The 24708-nt window shown below is 36.2% G+C and overlaps 1 protein-coding gene across 2 annotated transcripts in view; it reads right to left on the reverse strand.

Moving 5' to 3' along the window:
* NSD (Nuclear receptor binding SET domain protein) overlaps positions 1–24708 on the reverse strand; it is a 442610-nt gene that overhangs the window by 43054 nt on the left and 374848 nt on the right. For both annotated transcript variants that reach the window (XM_090392494.1, XM_090392492.1), the window contains exon 15: positions 4657–4763. In XM_090392494.1, the coding sequence (XP_090248620.1) occupies positions 4657–4763 (107 nt within the window). The remainder of the gene's footprint in view (positions 1–4656; positions 4764–24708) is intronic.

A 24708-nucleotide genomic window follows, 5' to 3' on the forward strand; every position in this document is an offset into this window, starting at 1 on the left:
ACGGTACATGGGAGGAATTTGATGATGATGATCTCTAATGGATACTTCTAATTGGACTAGATCATTAGATGAGTGAAGTTTGCATAAGCCGATTGGTGTTCTGGAAAAAAGTTTTTATTTATTTTATATTTTTTTTTCAGAAACCACAAAAGATGAGTTTTTTATTTGTATTTTTTATTTTTATTAAAAAATCGTGCATAAACATTTGGCAAAAGAAACAATAAGTTATTTACCAGTTTGGTAAATAACTATGCATAATGCTACGCATTATGGGAAGGGTCAATACCCACAATAGTTTCAACTTTATTACATTACTTCAACCTTGGTATCACTTCTCAGTCTGGCTTCCACTGACGAGACCTCAATAAAGATCGAAACCAGTCCAGGTAGTGACCCATAAAGTATAGCATTATAATCTGTCCATAAGAATATGTGCTTTGCATAATGGTATACTAAGGCAAGTGATGTGAAGCCATTAGCCTCTATATATGAGTTGCCCAGTCGTGAAATTATTTCGCATGCAAGCTTCGTTTGCTGACACTTGGATAAAGGATTAAACCAAGAATATAATTTCTTGGCATCTTTAACGTAAAAGAGACAAAAAAGCAGGAAGAAAGTTAAGATGATTGGCTTACATTCTTCTCTAATGAATTCAGAAACCACACTTGATCAAATAACTTGACAGTGAATGACATTTGCAGGCGTAGACTTCTGTGGCTAATTGGTTCAAAAGACATATTTCGGTGATTACACCACATTTTTTTATTATTCAGTTATACAACATACTGAAATAATAGATCCCGACAAATTTTGTAAATCATAGGATTTACATCTTCAGGTGTAAATAGTATAACCTAAAGTTTAAACAAGAGAAATTAATAAATACAAATCATAACTGTCTGGCTATTCATAAACTCAAATAACAGAATGCAGATATAAAATGTTATTGATGTTTAACAATACTGGACGATGTGTTCTTGTTCTCGTTCATACAGTCCGAGCTCAGATTGAGGTAGATTTTTTATTAGAGCTGACCACACTTGATGGAGAATTAAACCTTGATTTTTATTGTATTGGGTTGGATTTTTCAGCATATTAGCAGCTTCTTTAAATTTTCTTATGTAGCAGTTGTTTTCTATGTATGACATTGTTATTTTTTTACCAGAGTGCATCGTGTCCAGTGGAAGTGGTATGGAAAGCAAGAACCGTTTTTTGTTCTGTTTTGTATCGTACGTCTTTTGGGTGTTCAGCCAAGCGTAATTCTCCAGATCTTCCTATCTGTCCTAGATAACAAATCCCACAAGAGCAATGGATTTTGTAGACTGCTGGTTTTTTAAGCACAGCCTCTTAAAAAACCAGGAGTCTACAAAATCCATTGCTCTTGCGGGATTTTCTACATAGGACAGATAGGATGATCTGGAGAAATATGCATGGCTGAACACCAAAAAGACGTACTATACAAAACAGAACAAAAAACAGGTCTTGCTTTCCATACTACTTCCACTGGACACAATGTACTCTGGCAAAAAATGACGATGTCATACATAGAAAACAACTGCTACATAAGAAAATTTAAAGAAGCTGCTAATATACTGAAAAATCCAACCCAATGCAATAAAAATCAAGGTTTAATTCTCCATCAAGTGTGGTCAGCTCTAATAAAAAATCTACCTCAATCTGAGCTCGGACTGTATGAACGAGAACAAGAACACATCGTCCAGTATTGTTCAACATCAATAACATTTTATATCTGCATTCTGTTATTTGAGTTTATGAATAGCCAGACAGTTATGATTTGTATTTATTAATTTCTCTTGTTTAAACTTTAAGTTATACTATTTACACCTGAAGATGTAAATCCTATGATTTACGAAATTTGTCGGGATCTATTATTTCAGTATGTTGTATAACTGAATAATAAAAAAATGTGGTATAATCACCGAAATATGTCTTTTGAGTGAATGACATGTTTTAAGGGGAAAAAAGTATAAATTATGTGCGGGGGGGGGGGGGGGGGGTATATTTAGAGTGAGGCTGAAAATTTACTCACTACTTGTTCTGTTTACTCGCCTGTGGCTAGTGGATTTCTGAAGCCCTGCTCTCCTGCTCTGACCTATTCCAACTTAATACACTAATTACTTACTTTTAGCCTGTGCAATGCTGATGTCAGCAAGTTGCAGAGATATATTTGTTTATCTGTACTGACTAGAATCCAGACAGTATAGTCACTTGAACCCATGCAACCAGTGTTGGATTTTTTTAGCTATGTGGATTTAAGTGAATTAATTTAGTGCTATTACAGGTTATAGACAAATGAAAACAGGCAACATTAATATGTGAAATATTACATTAGCAGTTTTAGTGTGGTAAATTAAATCCTCACAATGTCATTGAGATTAAAGCAGAAAAAAACTGCAAATTTATTAAAAAATTTGAGTGGCTGGACAAATGTGAGATAATTCGTTTGTAAACTGCACATATATACAGTATTTATGTAGTTGAAGGAGTAAGCTTTCAGGTTGTGCTTATAGAAATGTTTAGCTGTTGACCCAGACAGGAAAAAAATAAATAAAAATATGATTTCTGCATTCCTTCAACCTTAGTATCACCTCTGGGTCTGGCTCCCACTGATGAAACCTCAATAAAAGTCGAAAGAGGTCTGGGTAGTGACACCCTTCCCATGATGCACAGCACTATACATATCCGCAAGGAGATGTACTTTGCATTACAGGATACTAAGGCAAGTGATGTGAAGTCATTAGCTTCTTTATATGAGTTTCCCCAGTCCTGAAAATTAAATCAAGAATATAATTTCTTGGTATCTGTAATTTATAGAAATGCTTAGCATGTAACAAGATCTTTTTGAAGAACTTGCATGCATGGGCTAGCAAAAATTAGAGGGAATTATTGCTTCTGACCTAACGTCCAATCCTTACCTTCTTGTGGTGTGCTATATTAGTAGGTATCGATCTGGATACTGAATGAACTGGGATGAGCTGACAATGTCGGATTTAGCTCACTGAATTGTATTAGAATTCTCTTACTAGCTTAAATCATAATACAAAATGATGGTACAACATTAGAGTATTTCATGATGGCTCGGCACTAAACAGTTAAACAAAGCCCTCATTCTTTTCGTAAGGGAACCAGGGCAAACAGTGAAAGTCAGCTACTGGAACAAGTCTCAACTCAAAATCAGCACAGTTTAAGATTGGCACCTTCAGCATAAGAAGCATCAATAAAAAAGAAATGGAACTAGCAGAATAACTGGATAATTACTTATCCAGTTATTCTGATTGGCCTAATAGGTGTTATCGAAACAGATAAAACAAAAACAGGTGATATTTTTCTTCTAAGCAGGAAATACATGATTTTGTATTCAGGCAATAACTTTTTTCAGGAAAAGAAGTAGCTGTCATATGCAACACTAAATATGAGGATAATCTTGAATGGCAGACAACATCAAGCAGTGATGTGGGCAAATATCAGAATGGGGAAACTGGACAATTAGACCTATTTGTGCCTATGGTACCAAGAAAGGCCTACTAAGGAAGATAACAATTAACTGACAGCCCTAAAGCTTTTAAAAGCATACTTACCTTTCTTTACAATTTTTAACAACTGGCCAATATTTGATTGATGGGAAAAGAAATAAATAAATCACCTTTGAAAACAGATCTTTTATACATTTTTGAAAATTATGGAGACAACTACCATGTTTGAATAAAAACTTTAGTTTAATATAACTAAAATCTACATTCGACGTTTCGACCTCAAGGTCATCTTCTGGAGCATACAACTATACACAGACAACAAGCTACACTACAATCAAACTGGTTTGTTAAAGGTACTGACCAACCGCTACAACAATTATTGGCCTGACCTCTGGTGGAAAAAAAAAAAAAACTATACATCAACGCTAGAGTCCAATTATTAGTATTATCTGTTGGTTGTAGAAATACATTGGACGCGAAAACAAGTTTATGTATCTATCTATATACATATATTAACATCATGATTATAAATGTAAATTCCAGCCAGTTGGTATGGAATGGTTTCTAATACTAGTTGAACATTGGCTAGAGTCCTGACATATGCTGGATCTTATATATTAGGTAGGCTGAATGTGTGCCATCCAGATTCTTGGAATTTTCATGCCATCTTTGTTGTTGATATTTGGGTGGTTTATCAGGATTTTGCAGGCTTCCTTAAATTTCCTTTCAAACCAGTTTGATTGTAGTGTAGCTTGTTGTGTATATCTTGTCTGTGTATAGTTGTATGCTCCAGAAGATGACCTTGACATAAAGGTCGAAACGTCAAATGTAGATTTTAGTTATGTTAAACTAAAATTTTTATTCAAACACGGTAGTTGTCTCCATAATTTTCAAAAATGTATTCGGATCACCGTGTATGCTTAAAAGAAAGGATACAGATATTTTATCATTGCCTTTTGTGCATCTGTTTGTAATAAAAATTAATGGAAACAAATATATAGGAATTTGGGACTTTTAATAATCTCAAGCATTATCTTCTCATCATGGTAATTCATACATGTAGTATTATAATTTACAAACTCATCTTGTTCCATATATTCATAATAAAAACTAAATACATCTGCAAAAGAAACTTGATGTTTATGAAATAAGAACAACACACCTTTGGCCTGACTCCAATAAAGCCACTACAATTGTCAGCACCACAAACACACTTAGTTTTTTCATTTCCACGACATTCAAGATTGTAGTTGAATGTTAATTCTGTTCCTAAATAGAAATCACATATAAAAATTAGACAATATTGGTGAACAAATGAGAAAAGTGATACTAAAGTTTCACAGTATTCAGATTGATACATCTTCCAAAATTTAAGTATTCAAAAAATTTATCTCTGAAGTGGTAATTTCACTTAAGAACATATCAAGTTTTTTTTTTACTGTTCTATCTGTAAGTTATTAGATTGGTGATGTTATACCATTAGTAGTCTGATAAGCATGAAAAGAGGTTAATATTATGATAGTGGACTGAAAAGTTCTCGGCCTAACAATGAAAAACGAATTTATATTTCAAAGTTTTTTTATTATCAATAATCTACCTTAAAACTAATACGTTTATTCCAGCAATGCTCAAGTGCCATTATCCCATCCCTATAGTGGTTCTCAGTAAGATCTGCAAAATACCCCTCTACAGCTGCAATTGTCTCTTGATTCGAAGAAAAATGCTAACAAGCAAGGAAGAGTTTTAGTTTTGGAAAAGACCGAAGTCAGAGGTTGCCAAATTTGGGAAACAGGGTGGATGTTTCCAACAATTCATAGTGCAGATCCCTAAATTTTCCCCATTACCAAAACACTTTTGTGGACAGGTGCATTGTCCTGATGAAAGATAATTTTTTTCTTCTGCAAACTGGGTCATTTCTCACGATTTTTTTTTGTCTAGTCTGGTTAAAAGATCAGAATAATATTCCTAGGTTTTTGTTTTACCCTTTTCAAAATAATTAATAAACAAAATGCCTTTAGAATCCCAAAACACCGATGGCACGACCTTTCCTGACCGACTTGGTCTTCTTTGGCATAGAACAACCAGCTTCTGTCCACTGTTTTGACTGCTGTTTGGATTCTGATGTGTAATGGTGAACCCAAGTCTCATCCATAGTAATAAATTGATGCACAAAATCAGTTTTATTCTTGTTAAAACGCTCCAAGCACTGTTCAGAGATTTTCATGTGAATGCGTTTTTGATCTGCTGTAAGCAAGCATGGCACCCATCTTACGCAAAGCTTTTTCATATACAATTCTTCATGCAAAATATATCCTACACATTCTTTTGATTTGCAATTTCATGCACCTGGACTCACCGGTCATCCAATACCATACTGTGCACTTGATCAATGATTTCTGGTGTTGTTACAATTTTTGGACATCCTTCACGTGGATCGTATTCAAGGCAACCACGTTTAAACTCGGTAGCCCATTTCTTAATTGTCGAAAACGAAGGAGAAGAGTGCCCATGAACTTCGAATTTCTTTTGGTGTTAAACCTTCTTTTACAAAGAATTTTATAACCGCACAATACTCAATTTTATCCATTTCAATGGATACAGACAACACCATTGCTTCAGACAGCTGTATAAAATAAACTACTTGATAGAATGACTTGTAATTTCACATATATGCTTATGACATATGTATAAACTGAGAAAAAAAAATCTTGCCAATAGTGTTGCCATCTATGGTCGAGGCCGAGAATTTTTCAGACCACCCTTGTATATTCTCTATATAATACATTAAAAACAAAAGTGAAATAACTATTTTGTAAGTTTATATTTACCAGTTTGTAATTCAGCAATCTTTATCAGTTTGTATACACTTTTTTTCCCTTACCCAAAATAAATGACAGGAAATTATTTTTATTATTATGAGGGAGAGGCTGGGAGCAGCCTCTCCCTCATAATAATAAAAATAATAATTTTACAAATTAAGTTTACAAAATAAAGCATTTATGTTGATTTTGATGGAGATTAACTAGCCACAAGGTGTGTAGAGGGAATAAGATAGGAACTGGATTTATACTAATTGGCTAACTGCTGAAATTTCACAATTTCCACTTGGCTTGGTTGGCCTAGTTAAAAGTGCCTTCTTCTATTCTCCAAAACAAGAACCTGTATATCTGAATTCCACTGCAGACATGAATGTCTGTAAATATCTGTAGATGGTAAATGAAGGCCTCTGTAGCTCAGTGGAAGTGGTGTTTGCTCCCCAGTGCTAGGCCACCCGAAGAAAGAGTATCCTCAGTTCAATTCTAGATGACGAGAGGAACTTTTACTGACCCTTTTTTGGACCTGCTCCCAAGTAAGTATCTCTGGTACAGGCAAGTGAGTTTTATGTCCTGTAAACGCATGTGAATTGACCGTAGAACCCACACTATTTCAGACATTAAAATTATTGTTAGGGTCAGGGACTATGAGATGGTGGCAGTTAGCCATCTCATCACTGTGTGCTGCTAAAATTAGTGATAGCCTTGGGCCAGCTATCGCTGCACTGTACCACTCAGTCTCCAAAATTTAGACAGGACTAAAATTGCTTTGCCTACTTTCTATAAGAGAATAAAAGATGTTAGCTGAGCTGATTTTGATAGGCCTCCAACCTTTTATGAGTGGGTTTCACATTACAAAAATGTTTTGTTTTACTTATTTATTATTATTTAATTTTAATTCATCAAAGACAAATTCAATTTAAGACATCAAAATGCTTTAGAGATCACAAAGAGACTTAGAAAAAGAATACTACAAATTACTAAAAAGAAGAAGTAAGATGTTGAAAAAAACCAAGGCATAAATATCCCAGCAACTATGATAGAAATTATCTTGCAGGAATACAGTCAATTTTCAAACTGATAGGGACTGGGAATAGCTGGACATATTGGATAGTTCCTACAGTAAATTTCTTTCACTTCTGATTTAGTTGAGATTTTTTAGTAGTTTGCTAAGTTAACGAGTTTGTTAAAACAGTGTTTGCTAGAGTGAGAGTTAACTACTAGACACAGAAATGACATTTAAAAACTTAAATGGAGAAGGCATAGAAGATTGGCTTGGTCAGAAGACCGAATCTCTGATGAATGGAATAGACCTCTTGATCAACCAACTTAAAAAAAGTGAATATGAGAATTACGAGTTGCCATCCATGTCTTGCATAAGAAAAGATTTATAGCAGAATGCTTTAAAAAATAGTAAGAAAAATCTTTGAAGGAAAAACTGGTTGAGAACAGTCTTGGTTTAGGTTAAATGGATTGCCAAGACCAATTTACTTTACCACAAATAGTTGAGAAATCTTAGCAACTAAATCAGGTGCTCTAAGTTTTTGTTGATCTTGAAGAGGAATATGATAAGTAATCAGGAAAACACTTTTCAAACCATAAAGTTTGAAATATGTAGAGTATACTTTATGAAATCAGCAGTTAATACTGTTACTGCCAAATCAGGTGTAAGAAAGGGAAATAGTATGCAACCTATTAAGGAAAGTGATTAAATCTGATGTCCAAATAAATGACATTAAGAGAATCCTTTCCTTCATGGTTACACGGTGATCAGAATTCATTATAAAAATTATGGAAACATCTTAGAGTAAAACTTGAGTTTAATAAAAATCAAAAACAATCACTTGATATTTTGACCTTCACATTAAGGTCATCTTCTGGAGTATACACATATATACAAAGAAATAAGCAGCACTACGGTGTACATACATTCCGTATGGTTTGGGTTTGTGCAAATAGAAAGATAAAAATAGAAAAATAAACACACACACTATATGCTAAAAATCACAAATTTAAGTTCAAATTGTCTCTAATCCATTTGTTTATGTGCAGATTAGCCTGGAACAGGTCCATCAATGTGCCCCTGAAAACTCTGTAGTGGGCAGTCCTGAATAATATGATCGACAGTCTGTTGATCAGCACCACAGTCACATGTTGGGGGATTGATGCAGGCCTATCCTCAGGCAGTTGAGTGTGCTCCATTGTCACCTGGGCAGGTTGTGGTGTCCATTTTTTACTGTTGAAGTAAGCCAGCAATTCCTCCATTCAGTTTCAGGAGAATATGTATCTGGTTGCTGATTTTTCCAGATCAAGTCGTGGGACTAAGCAAATAGGTAATAGATTTTAGAGGTCCTCATGGATGGGCAAGTTATTTTATTATTATTATTACATGGCACCTCCAGGGAGTCCTAAGACTCATCTAGGGGAGGACACCTACTCTACATCTCTCCCTCATCATCTACACCAGCGCCATCTACTGCCTACCACCACCACTAGTATTTTCATAGACAATCACAAGCATCCATGGTGGGGTTTGAACCCACAGCCTTTTGGCTGGAGAGCAGATATGCTAACCACTTGACCAACCAGGCTGGAAAAAAAATAAATAAATAAAAATTTCCCCATATGTATCCCATAATGTATTTCCCATACATTTTATCCATTCTCTGTTAGCGGCAGCTTTCCTTCTTATGTCTGGTGGTATGATGTTAGAGTGTTAGTAGCCACTCAATAGGTATAGACTTTATGCAACCTGTGATGATTCTCATGGTCTTGTTAAGTTGTATGTCGACCTTGCTGACATGACTCAAATACCACACTGGAGCACAGTATTCACAAGAATACACTAGGGCATGGGTAGCAGATTCTAAATTTGGAAATGATCACTTCCAAATAAGATATTAGTTTCCCACTTTAACAGAGGGAAGGGGAGGGCAGACAGTTAAGTCAATGGCAGTAAATGTTTCAAGGTATGCATATGGAAGGTGTTTCCCTCCTGTATTCCTGTATTTGAGAGAGAGCTTACCGTTGTTGAGCATACAATTAATAACTCTTCCTCTGATGTTAGTTTGTGTACTCACTTCCACCAAGAACAGGCGCTACACACAGAGGGAGAAAAATAAAATAACAAACACAAGGAAATTGCTAGAAACAAAACAAAATAATCAGAAAAAAAAAAGCAGAAATAGAATAAAGAACAAGAGCAGAAAATCAAAAAATTGTGAGAAACAGAATAAAATATATCATCACAGGAAATAGAAAAAGAAAATGGCTGGAAATTGTATACTGACGACAAAACCCAACTGATTGGTAGGAACCATGTACACCAAAGTACACAAAATGACAACATGGAAAAGTAAAAATACAAACAACAGGGACATAAGAAAGAACTAAAGAGCATGAAATTATAAAAATCTAGAATTAACATTTAAATTTCGGTATGTTACATGAGCTTAAATTAATGTAACTTCCCAGAGAGCCTCATAGTAAAATAAACATGTGCAGTCACTAACATTAAAATCAAAAATAACGTGAAAACTTCAGTAGTCAGTGAACTTGGTCAACTCCAATTACAGAGGAAAGGGAGAGAGAAGAGAAAAAAAAAAAAAAAAAAAAAAAAAAAATCTTCCTGACTAGACAGAGAATCTGATGATGTACAACTGTCATAATGAAACTGTTCTATCAGAACTATTGCAGAATATATATACAGTATTTCTTTAATTTGAAGTTTATGGGAAGCAGCTCATTTTGTGTTTGAAAGACTCTTTATCCATAAGCTCAAAAAACTGCAAATTTCTGATTTGAAAATTTGACTTAGTTTTTATTTTCATTTTAAAAACTTAAATTTTTAGCTGCACATTTTCACAGTATTTTGTTATGAAGACAAAATAAGTAAAAAATGTACCTTTTTGAAATTTAAATGTCATTTCTAGATTTTTATAATTTCGTGCTCTTCTAGTTCTTTCTTATACCTCCTGTTTGCATTTGTACTTGTTATTATATGTGCTTTATGTAAATTTCCTGCCATACTTTATGTTCTGTCCTCAATGTACACATACCAGCCACTGAATTAGAAACATTTATTTAATACCATGTTGGACCTCCTTTAGCCCGAATTACAGCACATATGCAGCTTGGTATAGATTCTACACGGTGATAGAGTGCATCAATGTCTACAACATACCAGACAGTCCTTTAACTGACTCAGATTTAATGGAAGAGGACTTTACTCCCCAATCTATTTTTCTAACATGCCCCCATACAATCTCAGGGGGATTCAGATCCAGGGAAGATGATGGAAGTCACCATCATGCTCGCTGTGCAGTAACACTGTCATCCATGAAACAACCATCACCGACCGGGTAAAAAAAAAAAGTGAACACCTTAGGACAGAGTTGATCAGCAACAATGTTCATATATTCCTTGGAGGACACCTGGCCTTCTAGCAATATCAGGGAACCTGTTCTGCACCAACAGAACATGTCCCACACCATGACACCACCACCTTCAGAACCTTGAGTTGTGTTTACAAAACAAGCTGGGTTCATTGTTTCATGGGGCTCCTGTCAAACTCTCTGCCTACTGTTGGTACAGAACAAGGTTTACCATGACTCATCAGACTACGACTTTTTTCCAGTGTCTAGTCACAGTGTATCTGACACCACGTAGACAAACTTTCTGGTTCTTCACAGAAATGAGTGGTTTCTGTATAGGCATGCAACTTCCAAGCGTAGAGAGCTGAAACACTGTTTCAGCTCCCACCCACCCCTCTTTCTCTTTGACAGACACTTCAATAGATACTGTTCCACTGAATCATCATTCCATCACTTTCTATTGGGTTTTAACAAGAGCATCAAGCATCCCTTTTCAGTCCAGCTGCAAACACTGAGCCACCTTTTCATCTTCTTCTATCATCTGAAACAGCCTCCCTAATGAAATGATTCCCAAGAATTACAGCATCCAACTCCTTCAAGAAAAATGTCTTGAAATGTCAAGAAAAAATATTCTTCTCTCTCATCACTGGCACCCTCACAGCACTGATATGCTATTAGTTCTTTGGTATGGAATAGAATTAAAAAGGTGATGCAAATTATGCAACACAGCAGGTAGCAAAATGGGACTAAACAACCATTATAGTTTGAATATTTGATAGTGAAAAAGTGATGTGTTTAACAAAACCTCTTCTGGAATGTGAGAAAGGGAAACAATCATTCCTATTTAAGTAGGAAATGTGTGTGTGGGGGGGGGGGGGGGAGGATATTAGGAAAGAACCAGACATGGTTAGCAGAGCTAATCTCAGGTGATATGGTCAGAATGGGAGAGGAAAGATTAGCAAAACAAGTGGTTTTATATGGGATATCAGTATAATCCTCCACTGATGCTTCATAGAAGATCCATAATAGAAACACGTCAATTGTACTTGGCAAGAAATTATTCTTGTTTAATCCTTTATTAAAGTGAAAGGAAACACCATACATGAAGTAGCTTTACAACTAGGCTACTTGTACACCTTGTACACCATTTTCCATTAATTAAGGAACAAAAGAAAAAATTGCAATAACTCAATGAGAAGGGGGAGGGGGTGGACATATCAAAGTCAAGAATATTATGTAAAAAGTGATACCGAGTCTGGTTATTGTATACAAACGGAGGGGATGACACTGTCAGAAGTATATGCAAATGAGCAATAGCACAAAAGTAAGCATTTTGGAGTGGTTTTCCATTTTGTATCTGGAGTGAGAACAAGACATTCTTTGATAGCAAAATTCTTGGATGTGGCTGCAAGACACCATTTAACTGATGAGTAGTTTGCAGTGTGGAACCAATTCCAACAGTCACAAACAATATCCCAGAAATACACATGGGCTACAACTGCAGTGGGTGACCGATATCTCTAATTATTTGCTTGCTGAAACAGGAGTGCTATCCTAAATTAGCTATGATCTGACCTCACATCAATTGCAGGAATATTGGTATCGGCTTCCACTATACGTATGCAGGCTTCACAAAAGTAGTCTTTATGCTAGCAGACCAATAGTCTGCATATCCCTATCTCCATGGCAAAGAAGAGGTGCGAAATGGGTTAGGCTCCACTTCAACTAGACTAAAGACCAATGGGGGGTTACTGTTTACAGACGAGTCCTGATTTGCTCTACAAAGTATTAGCAAGCATGCTCTGAAATGGAGAGAACCAGAGACATGTTATGTTATCATCCCTCTAATATCCATGAGAAAGGGACACTTATAATGGAGGTAGTGCAATAGTTTGGAAAGACATCTCACTGGGTTGACACACCTACCCATATGTGCTTCCTAGCAGAACTATGAATGCTACAACACGGTCCTAGACCCCCCCCCCCCCATGTTCATCCATATATGGGCACAATAGGGAAGATGTTTACCCTACAAGACGATAATGCATCCTCATCAAGAAGAGACTACTATTGCATGTATAGACTAGTCAGCCAGGCTTCCTGACAATCCTTGAGCATGTCTAGGATGCTCAACGTGGACATGCTGCTGCTCTCAACCTCCTGAGCCAAAACCTTTAATTTAGGAGAGCTTTGCAGGAGCAATGGTTGTTATTAGCAACTGAGAACTGTATTTCTGCGAGAGGCAGGCACATTCCTTATTGAGACACTTTAACAATCTCATTTTAACCATTGTCTTCATGTACCCATATGTTACTGAATTAAACTATTTATTTACAATTTGTTGTAGGTGTTTCTTTCACATCTCATATCATGATCATGCTGCTTTTCATCAAATATTATTAAAATTCATCGTATAGTTTTGAGTTATTGTGATTTTTCCATTTGTTCTTTAATTTAACAAATTAATTTAATTTAATCAACAGCCTCTGTATACACTGAAACCAGCGTATATATACAGAGGCTGTTGACCTCCCATCAATTGCCACAGTATGCCAAAAAAGAAATGCACATTTCCTTTCCATAATGCATAGCAGTATTGGATGATTTCAACATTTGTTGTGAAGTCTCATTAGTGTGAATCACACACAGCTTGGATAAAGGATTAAATAATAATTTTTTGTAAGTACACTGGTGTTGTCAGAAACCTAAGGATGAACACTATTTCTGAAGATAACAACTGCAAATTCAGATGATTCAGCTTATGACAATTTGTATTACTTTGGATAAAGGATTAAATAATAATTTTTTGTAAGTACACTGGTGTCAGAAACCTAAGGATGAACACTATTTCTGAAGATAACAACTGCAAATTCAGATGATTCAGCTTATGACAATTTGTATTACTTTCAATTAAGCAGAAAGCAAGTAGACATTCAAATTTTCAAATCATGTGCAAAGGGGTCACGTAGTAGCACTGAACAGGATAAAAAGCAAAGGGAGAGTTTATAATCTCACCAAGTATTGTATCCAGACTCTGGACATCTTTCAAACTAATGGAATGTGTTCCAGATGTTTGTTAAGAGATCACTACCACGGAGCATGAAGACAGATTTTTGGTTATAACAGCAAAACATAATCAACACACCATGGCAGGTCAGTTTGAGAGTCAGTTCCATTCAAGCACAGGTATATGGATATCTCAACAGACTGTAGCAAGATGCGATAAGTAGGCCTATGTGCCCAAAGGCCTGTAAAATTATATCCATAAAAATTGGACAAGACACCAATGGACTCATGTACCCTTTACAGAAGAGTCATTTTAGTCTTTCCTCTGATTCTAGGCGACAACTGGTCTTGTGTAAAAGTGGTACTGCTTACCATTGCTAGAATGTTCTTGAAAGGGATAGATATGACAGTGCTGGAAAAAGGGACTATAACTGGTGAACGATATTGCAACGAAGTTCTTCAACATCATGTTCAATTGTTCCATGGTGCTATAGGGAAGAATACATTTTTATGGATAACAACATTACACACAAGCAGTGGAGATACTTCTGGAGAGACTGAGGATATTAATCGAATTGAGTGGCCAGCACGCTCCCAAATCTGAACCTCATAGAACATGTTTGGGATACAATAGAGAGATGCATTACTGCTTGAAATTCTCCTCCAGAAAACAAACAAGATCTTACATTCTTGCTCTGAAGGAGTAGATCAGTTTGCCTCAAGAACTCCTGAATCAGTTGGTGCTAAGCATGATATGACATTGTGAGAGAGCTGCATCACAGAAATGTCTTCCTGCATAGTTTTCTGTAAGCATTGTACATTAATTCTTTAATTATGTCCTTAGGAAATTTGTAACTTTTGCTAAAAACATATTGTAATTGTATAAAATTTACAACACATTTTTTATGTAATATAATTTATTAGTATGCTGGCAATAAATTTATGTCCACTATGGTTGTAGTCATGAAATTTTTTTCTTATACAATTAAAAATGTAGTTCGTACTTAGCTTTTCTGGAAACTAGTGTAGAACTGGCTTTGTTACCAAATGAGAAAACTTTCTACAACTAGCTCTAATCCAGTGTATTTTAATAAGGTGATGCGTCTTTTTGCAACTTATATATGGTTAATGTATGACCTCTGCATTAATACAACTTTTGTATCTTCTCAGTCTGGACCCCTACTCGTAAGATCTCAATACAGATTGAAAGTGGTCTGGGTAGTGCATATAATGCATAGCAATATACACACCTGAAAGAAAATGTGCTTTTCATTATGGGATACTGAGGTAAGTGATGTGAAGTCAAAAGCCTCTATATACAAGTTGTCTTGTTGTGAAGATAGTTCAAGTGCAAACTGTTTACAATAGAAACATGGTTAGATTAGGGTTCCCATAATGTTTTACTAAAATCTGGGACATTCTGAAATTTTTACTTTAAAAACCTGGGACATTTTGTAAAACATAAAAAAAAACGGGACATCTTAAAAATTAAGAAAACCAAAAATAAAACTATTATATATGTTGCACTTCATAAATAACTGCTATAAACATACATTAACATTAAATCCACTTTAAAAAAGAATTATTAATCACAAACATATTTAATTAGAAAAATATTTGTCAGGTTTACGGACCTGTTCAAGAAGTTTTTTTCCCCTTTTCATATTTGATCATAGAACTCAGCACAAGAGAAATTCTTAAAATATGTTTTTACGATGATTAATGCTTTTACTGTCTCAATTTTAAGTCTTTTTTTTTTTCATCTGTCCAGAGCGCATTTATTAATGAAAAAACATGTTCAACAGCTGCATTAGTTCCTGGCAGTGCTAAACAAAAACTAACTAGGCATTTAATACCCCCAGAATTTATACCCTGCTTTGTAAAATGAGCAAACATTTCACACCATTTATCACTGACGGTTTGATCCTTCTGTTTACTCCACACTTCAAATTTGCTTTCACAATATTTTTTCACACATACAAACTCATCAAATAAGTCCTCTTCATTTACAGTAAAACTTGGTGACACTGTATGCATGAATATGTAGGTTTCTTGTATGTTCTTCCAAGTCACAGGATCCTTTCCCTTCAAATTAATCCAATCCATAGACTGAAGAAATATGAGAAATGGTGTACACCACTCCTGAATATATTCAATACAGGTGCAGTAGAAATCTACTGCATAGCTTTCAAACTTGTCAACTGTTGTGTGTTCTTTTTCTAATTCTGGCAACTGTTTTCTCACAGTAGTTGTAAGAAACTTTTCTGCCTTCCTACAATTTAACCTTTCCACCAGTTTGTTTCATCCTTCACTTCAATTACTGTTATATCTTGCTTTTCAATACATTTAATGGTATCATAAAAGGTTTTTAACTGGCTGGCAAGGTGGATTTTCAAAGAAATTTCTGAGACTGATAGGACATTTGTCAATAGAAAGAAAATATGACTTCAATGAATGGAACATGTCACATGTCCCTCTGAACTGCAGGCAAAAGAAAGAGCCATCTTGTCTTGCTGCTACCCAAAACAGTTTTATACTCTGTGTTTGTGAATTCACAAAATGAAGTTCTTCAATTCTTACACAATATATATGTGGAAATGTTGGTAAATCTTGTTAATTATTAAATGAAAATAGATAAGTGAGCAATCTGAAGCAGTCTGCACAGCATTATGTATCAAGGTGCAGGGCAACCAATTCCAATTAAATTGTTCACAGCGTTTTCTTGCATTTTGAAGTACAGATTATTCTTTCCCTTTCTCTTCTTTCCACCAAAGTTTGTATTTGTATTATCTGCTAATATAGCAATAACCTTTTTCAGGAGATCTAACTTCTGTAACACTTCCAACACATAAGAAAGTTCTGAAGTTTCACCACCTAAATTAACGAACTCCAACACATTCACACCTTTTTCTGGATGATAAGTGTCTAATGACCAGAGGCACTAATTTCATATCAAAGTGGTTTGATGAATCGATTAGTACCGATATAAAACAAACTTCTTTTAGCCCTTCCTCAATCTGCTTTGTCGCTAATGGAGCAATAACATTGGTTATTATTGCCTTGCACTTTGTTTGCAAATGCCTGAATTTATCGTTGAAAATTTTTTTCACGATGGTTGTTGTGCAGTCCATGGAGTTAAAGCTGTGTTTATGCACCGCTGTGTGATACGCAAAGGTTGCTTCCTGCGCTGCCAGTGATAACTCTTTTTTCCTTTCACTCTTGGTTTTGAAAATTAAAAAATTACTTATACTGCAGTTTGGAAGCCTTACTTCGAACAGCAGCTTTATGTTTTTTCATTTTCACCTGGTTGACTATGTCTGACCAACCACCATGCGAAATGCAAAATTTACAGTTACATAAAGTACATTTCACATTTTTATCTACACCTTTAATGAAAGGAAATTCTCTTCTAATATTATCATTAAAATGATAATAATTATAACACGCAAAGCATTGATCAAGTAAGATACTGTTATAACAGAAGCATGGGAAAAAAGAACGTCGCCATTAGTTAGTTATATTATTTATAATACTAATGATTATTATTATAAATAATAAATAAAATTTATTATTATCAACATTGTAATAGAAATTGGTACTAAAAACGAGATAACATCCGTTTATCCATTTTTTCCTGAAGGATACTTAAAAAAGCGGGACTTTTGGAATTAACTCAGGACATTTATATAAAAAACGGGACAAATGGGAACCCTAGGTTAGATGTAACTTCATAACCTTAACTGATACTCAATTTTTAGTGAGAAGGCAACCTGAATATACTCAGGGGAAGTTTTCATGTAAGGCAGAAGATAGGATAAACAAAGAGAAAGAAAAATTTGTCCTGGAAGTTTGGAGCTGAACTGCGAATGAATTTTGAATAGTTTGTGCGTGTATTTTTAAGATTTGGAGTGGGGTGAGACAATTAGCAATGCCAATTCTGATAAACAGCATCCACAAAAATACCTGAAGAAAATGCATGCATGAAAAGAGTGAATTGGTGTGACAGAGAGATAATCAATCTAACTGCTCTCAACTGTACAGAATTAAATATTTTGGGGGGAGCTCTCAGGAGAACTGAGAACCACTCCAAATTTGAGAACAATTTAATGGTTGAATAGAACTATGATTTGAAAAAATAACATTTGCTGAGGCTGAATAATCCTTGAGCATATGAAAAAAAACTTAACTTCTTAGATGCAAAGCAGGGGATATTTGAAATATGTTTATGCCAAGAAAGAGAAATTAATCCCATTAAAGAATGGTTTGGGGATCAGAATTGAGAGCTGTAGATATTTGATGTTGACTGTAAGTTTTATCAAATGAGAAGGAAGAGTGCAGAAAAGTACTGTCATAAGCAGACCGTGAATCAGATTTGCAGTCACACACACAGAGAGAGAGAGAGACAGAGAGAGTTACTGATAAACAGAAAAAAGAGAGTAGAAAAAGGAACAGCCTTGGGAACCTCAGCACTAGTCACAAAAATAAAGAAGATTCAACCATGATTATATATAGGGTATGACTAGAAAGAAAGCTGGTGACCCAGTTACAAAAGTCAGAAGATAGACCATACGATAGAATTTTACTCAGCATTTATGCCAAATATCAAATACATAAGATATCATGAGCAACAAATCTGGTTTCCTCAAACTATTCTACAGTATTTGTCCAAATGTGGGAAATACAAACAAGATCATCCCTCCCCCTTGATTAACACTGGTAGAACCTGTAAATGGTGATCAAAAGTTTCCAGGAGGAGCCTGTGTAGCTCAGTGGATGTGCCATTTGTACACCCGGCGTTTGACCGCATGAAGGAAGACTTTGTTTCGAATCTAGTCGTCGGCTAGAGGAAATTTTTCTAAGCATTTCTTTGACTTGTTCCCGAGTTAGTCGATCTTTGGCACGGGCAAGCGAGTTTTTTATCCTGGAAACTCAAGAAAATTGACTGTAGAACCCACATTATTTCAGACATTAAATATATTGTGTTAGGGGCCACGAGATGGCAGCACTTCTTGAGCCGCCTCTCTTCACTGCGTGCTGCTTAATTAGTGATAGCATTGGGCCAGCTATCTCCGATTGGCTGCCAGTGGAGATTAAACTGCTTACCCAGTCTCCAAAAGCTAGACAGGGCTAAACGGCCTCGCCTACTCTCTATACGGGAATATAAAGCCATTAGCTGATTTTTTTTTTTTTTTTTTTTTTTTTTTTTAAAGTTTCCAAGATGGCAAAGAGACCAGTTGCTGCTAATAGTTTTTTCTGTTGCTTTAGAAAGAACTGGGCAATAATTTGTGGTAAAATTTGGTAATTTCCAAATTGCAACACAGATACTAGTAGAATGAAAAAAAAAAAAAAAAAACATAGAACAGAAGTCAATTCTGGAGGGCAAACCTTAAAAGAATAACTGGAGAAATGCCATAAGGATCAGAAAATTTATCTAGTTAGGACAAGATTATTCTAGTGATATCTTTGTGGACAAAAATCTGAAAGAGAAAAAAAATGTATTTTTTTCTCTTCCAGATTACTATAAAAATATGTGTTTGGAATGGTAGGAAAAGTAAGAAGCAATGAGATTGAATTTTTCCATGCATAACAATGCAGCAGGACTATCCAAATGCAAAAGAGCAGAAGAGGACTGATAAGAGTCATGGCTGTCAATAGTCTAAAAATAATTAAATTTCCATGTGGACATGATGTAAGTTTCCTGCTTTAAGTCTTTTCAAAATCAGTTTTGAATGTGCTAATAATTTACTTGCAATTATTTTAAATTTGGTATTAACAGAAAGGAAGAGAGACTTCAGTGAAAGGCAACTGCAATATGTGCTAAAAACTTGTGTTACAGACCATCATCTCGTGGTCCACAGCAAATTCTAGCATTTTCTCACCCAGTTCATTTCTTTCTTCAAAGAACCATATTTTCCCATGATGCTTTCCCAACCATTATTTTCTATTCCAACTTTGGCATTCGACTCTCCTTCAATAATTAGTACATCTTTCTTTGATATGGTTTCTATTGGATTTGTCAGATGTGAGTGCATATATCTGGACTATTGATATATTAAATGGTTTTGCTTGAAATCTTGTTACTATGATTCGTCCATTGACTGCTTTGCAGCCTAACAGTGCCTCTGCCCTTTTTTTTTTTTTTTGTTTGTTTGTTAAGAAAGAAGCCAACTCCTGCTTCGTGTCATGCCCTGATCATATGACTTTGCATCCACTTATCTCTCCTGACGATGTCCATTGCATCTCTGCTAGTCCTAGTATATCACATCAATATCTCTTCATTTTCTCGCAAAGTAATTCTAGTTTCCCTAGCATCCAAAGTGTCTATACATTCCATGTCCCTACTGATAACAGTTCTGTTGGTTTCAGTTTCAGTTTCCTTTCGGTATCCCACTTTTCGATTCAACCCCGATCTCTCAATTGGTATCGTGGACCTTGTGCATCCGGCCAAAAACTGAGTTGGCATGTTTTAACTGTTGATCATATAGGCATAGGCATCAGATAACAATAATTTTTTTCTTTATGGTCAGAGCATCGACACTTAATCTGACTGATCCTCCTCCTCCTTTATCCAGGCTTGACACTGGCATGAGATCTCAAGGATCCCATCCATTAGGGTCATCCCATTGGGCATCCTTAGTATGCCAGACAAGTAGATGAAAATCATTGTGTGGGTTATGCTCCACAAGAGAAGAAATTAACAATTAACACTAGACTGTGATCAGAATTGCCTAGAGAACAAGAAACATTCAATTGAAGACATTCACTTTGAGGAAGCCAAGATAGATTTCATGATTATCAATGTTTAGGACAAACCACATAAGTCAAGGTGCAATCCTAGCTCGCCTCCTCGTGGTGCACTAAATGGCAGCCAATCTATCCATGGATCTCCTGGCTACTAACTACATGCAGCAATCAGAAGTGAATGGTTTGAAGAACCAACTGACTAGAAATCTCAGATCCCAAGTCCAAATCTGGCATCTTAACATCAAAGGAATTAGCAAATCAAAATGTGAATACCTTTCAAAATTCCTTCTTGACCAAAATATAGACATTGTACTCCTCCAGGAAACACATGCTGCTACTGAAGAACAGTTGTACAGAAGAGGGAGAATATACAGCTACCAGCTTGTAGGAGCAACTTACCACCATGCATATGGCATAGTGACATATGCCTGCAACAATATTGGGCAGATCGAACTTGTTACTGCATCAAGTGATGATGATGTTAGCTTGATTGTGACGAAGTTGGGCGAACTGATGCTTGATAATGTCTACAAGTCACCAAACATCCACTGACCTCAACAAGTCCTCCCTCTTTTGAGCCACCCAACTATATATGCGGGAGACTTCAATGCCACAATGAGTTATGAAAATATACTCAGAATGATGAATGTGGCATTGCCCTCGCTGACTGGGCTGAGACCTACTTGGTCTCAGCCCAGTCAGCGAGGGCAATGCATATCTACTTGGTCTTTGACGCTAAAGAACGTGCCACTTCAGATCAGCAACATGGAGAAGAGACTATAATCCTGATCTCTGCTTTGTCACCTCTAACAACATGAATGAACCTCTACCTGCTCAAATAAGAGTTCATGGTGACTTCCCTCGCAGCCAACATCGACTAGTCCTCCTTGAAGTGGGCATAAAAATATCTCTTGTCTGATCAATTCCCCACCCGAGATGGAATCTTCAAAGAGCCGAATGGGAAAAATATGCCATTGACCTTGACAAGTGTGTTCATTTCATACCTCCTGTACCCAATAACTACAAACAATTTGTAGGAGCTGTCATCTCTACAGCTAAAAAAACATTCTCGGGGTCTACGGAAAGGTATATCCCTGAATGGAACATACGCAGTGAACAGCTCTACGAGAAATTTATGGAAAGCGGTGATCTAGAAATCGCAGAGGATCTCCTCCACGACTTGGATGCAGCAAGACAACAACACTGGATCGAAACAGTTGAGGGACTAGACCTCAAGCACTCCAGCAGGAAGGCTTGGAGTGTATTACGGAAGCTAGGAGGCGCACAACGATGACTACTAAAAAGACAGATGTCACACCAAACCAAATTGCTAACCACATTACTAGAATATCGAGATGCCAACGTGATAGAAACCATACCATTAAAGTTAAAAGAGAAGCCAGAGACTTGAAGGCAAAATACAAGACGAATCAGAATATGCAAGACCCTTCAGCGATGAGGAAATAAACAATGCACTAGCTGATACAAATATGGGAAAGGCCCCGGGGTTTGACAGAGTTCACCAGGAATTTCTTATTCATGTTGGCAAAGATACCAAAAAAATGGCTCGCCCGTTTCTTCTTGGAAATAATGAATACCAGCGTGTTGCCAAAGGAATTTAAGAGAGCTAAGATCATAGCCCTTCCTAAACCTGGAAAATCAACTGACAACCCACAAAACTATAGTCCAATCACACTGCACATATAAACTACTGGAAAGACTACTGTACAACCGCATAAGCAACACCGTCCTTGAATATGTTCCGATAGAATAGGTAGGCTTTAGGCCCAATCGCAGCTGTTGTGACCAGGTTTTGGCGCTGACATCATACATTGAAGTGGGCTTTCAACAAAATCTAAAAACTTCTGTAGTTTTCCTTGATTTAACTGCCGCATACAACACTGTCTGGAGAGAGGGCATGCTGTATAAATTAATGAGAGTACTACCGTGCCGTAGAACAATACAGCTTGTTAATAATATGCTCAGCAATAGATATTTTCATGTTGTCCTTAGAGAAAATATCAGTAATCAGAAGAAACTCAACAACAGCCTACCACAAGGCTCAAGTACTGACCCCTCTCTTATTTAACCTATACATAGCTGACCTGCCAGATACAGCATCTACAAAATTCTGTATTTGCAGATGACATAGCGTTAGCCACTAGAAATAGAGAACTAAGAAGTAAGAACTAAATAGAAAAATGAAGACTGCAACCAAGCCAAAGTAAAACTAAAGTGTCAACATTCCATCTTAGCAATAAACTGGCACATGATGAGCTGAACATCCGATTTGGAAATTCAGTTCTGCACCATAACAGATATCCTAAATACCTAGGAGTTACACTTGATCGCACCTTACCATATAAGAAACATGCTGAAAACACAGCTGGAAAACTTAGAACCAGAAACAACATCATCCAGAAATTATGTGGCACTTCTTGGAGAGCAGCAGCAACCACATTAAGAACATCCGCACTCTGATTGGTTTTTTTGGTGGCAGAATACTGCACCCCTGTTTGGCTCAACAGCTGCCATACCAAACTAACTGACTGCCAGCTTAACACCACAATGTGATTTATCACTGGAACCATAAAAACAACTATTTACTGGCTCCCAATGCTGAGTAACATAACACCACCAAACCTACGAAGGCATGATGCTCTACTATGTGAATATGATAAAATACTCAGAAATACTGAATTGCCTATACACAATGACATACTAGAGCTACAGCTCAACAGACTGAAATCAAGAAAGCCCCCTCTCTGTGAAGCTAAACACCTGAGAACAACCAACTACAATACCAAAGAACAATGGAAATGAACGTGGAGCATAAATACCAATGCTCAACTCCAAACTTGGTTTGATAGGCATCGTCTGAACATCCTGGGTATGGAACTGAGCCGAAAGACATGGACAACGCTGAACAGGATTCGCACCGGACATGGAAAATTCGGTGAGGGAAAAATTCCCTCACCGAAATGTGACTGCAGGCACCCGAATCAATCAATCCACCACATCTCTACTGAGTGCAGTCTTCGTGCATACACAGGTCAAAGAAACGACTTCCTGGAGGCGACGCCTCCTGATCTTAATCTATAAGTGTTTTGTCTGTTGAAAGTATAAGTGTCTTTGTTTTATTCTAATTGTTTGTCACTTACTTTTTATATATTTATTTTGACTTATGTATCTTTATAACTGCATGTAGATTGCCACAAGCTAAATAAAATAACTACATAAGTCTAAAACTCTGAGAGAACTGACATTCCTACCCCACTAGCACTGAGTATTCCAACTGAAGTCCAGTCGGTTTACAGCAACGAAATTTTATCCCTACACCTTCATGTTGGTGGACCTGTTAGTAGCCTGTATATATCCAGTCAAGAGGCATTGAATCATATCTATCACATAAACAGGCATCAAGGTGTGGCAACTATATCACTCTGAGGAAAGGCCAAATATTTGCAGTATTAGGTGCCGCTAGGTGCTAGACATGTTTCACAGTCAAGTGTACAATCAACTCAGCGTAATGCAATGAAGTGGCCACAGACCAAGTTAGTATTAAAGAACAAGACATGTTTATTTCCATTTCTTTCAGCATTTTCAAAAGCAGTATCCAGTTGTTCTGCAGATTAGCATGCCACTATAGAGTATACTGGACTGAACCTAATGGTTATGCTTTAGGACACTTCTAGGTCAGCTAGTGAATCTATTGTGCTTGATGTGCCCAAAAGGAATCAGAGTAGTGGTGCAAGTGAGGACATTGCTAGCGCAATGATTTAAAGAAATTCCTCATTATTAAAATTTGGCTTATTAAAACTTGTTACAGTAATGTGATACAGAAATAGTAAATTTCTCTTTTAATATATGGGGTGTTTCAAATTTTACTTTGAGACTGTTTTACATAATATTGAAAATAAGAGTTAAGTGCACTGATGGCAACAAGCTTCATGTAACTGGTTAAAAACAAACACTTTGCTGGTATATTATATAAATCTGATTATGAGACTCAGATGAACATTTTGCATCAATATGCACATGGAATTTGTAATTAATCTCCATGGAAAAATCTTTCTAGATAAAATATATTAATGGTCAAAACTCATCTACACTAGAAAAGTCCTTATAAAGGTACATGCATTCTAGACAGAATCCAGACTCTTTCTAAATGAGATGCTTACCTTTCAGGAAACTAGTATTCTCTGTATGTATTGTATTATATATATTGGGCTCATTGAGCCAAGTAGACAGAATCCATACTCTACAACCAATAAGAGC

Source organism: Typopeltis vanoorti, chromosome 5, assembly GCF_054136105.1.
Source record: "Typopeltis vanoorti isolate ZY-2024b chromosome 5, IOZ_Tvanoo_1.0, whole genome shotgun sequence".
NCBI classification, from domain to species: domain Eukaryota; kingdom Metazoa; phylum Arthropoda; class Arachnida; order Uropygi; family Thelyphonidae; genus Typopeltis; species Typopeltis vanoorti.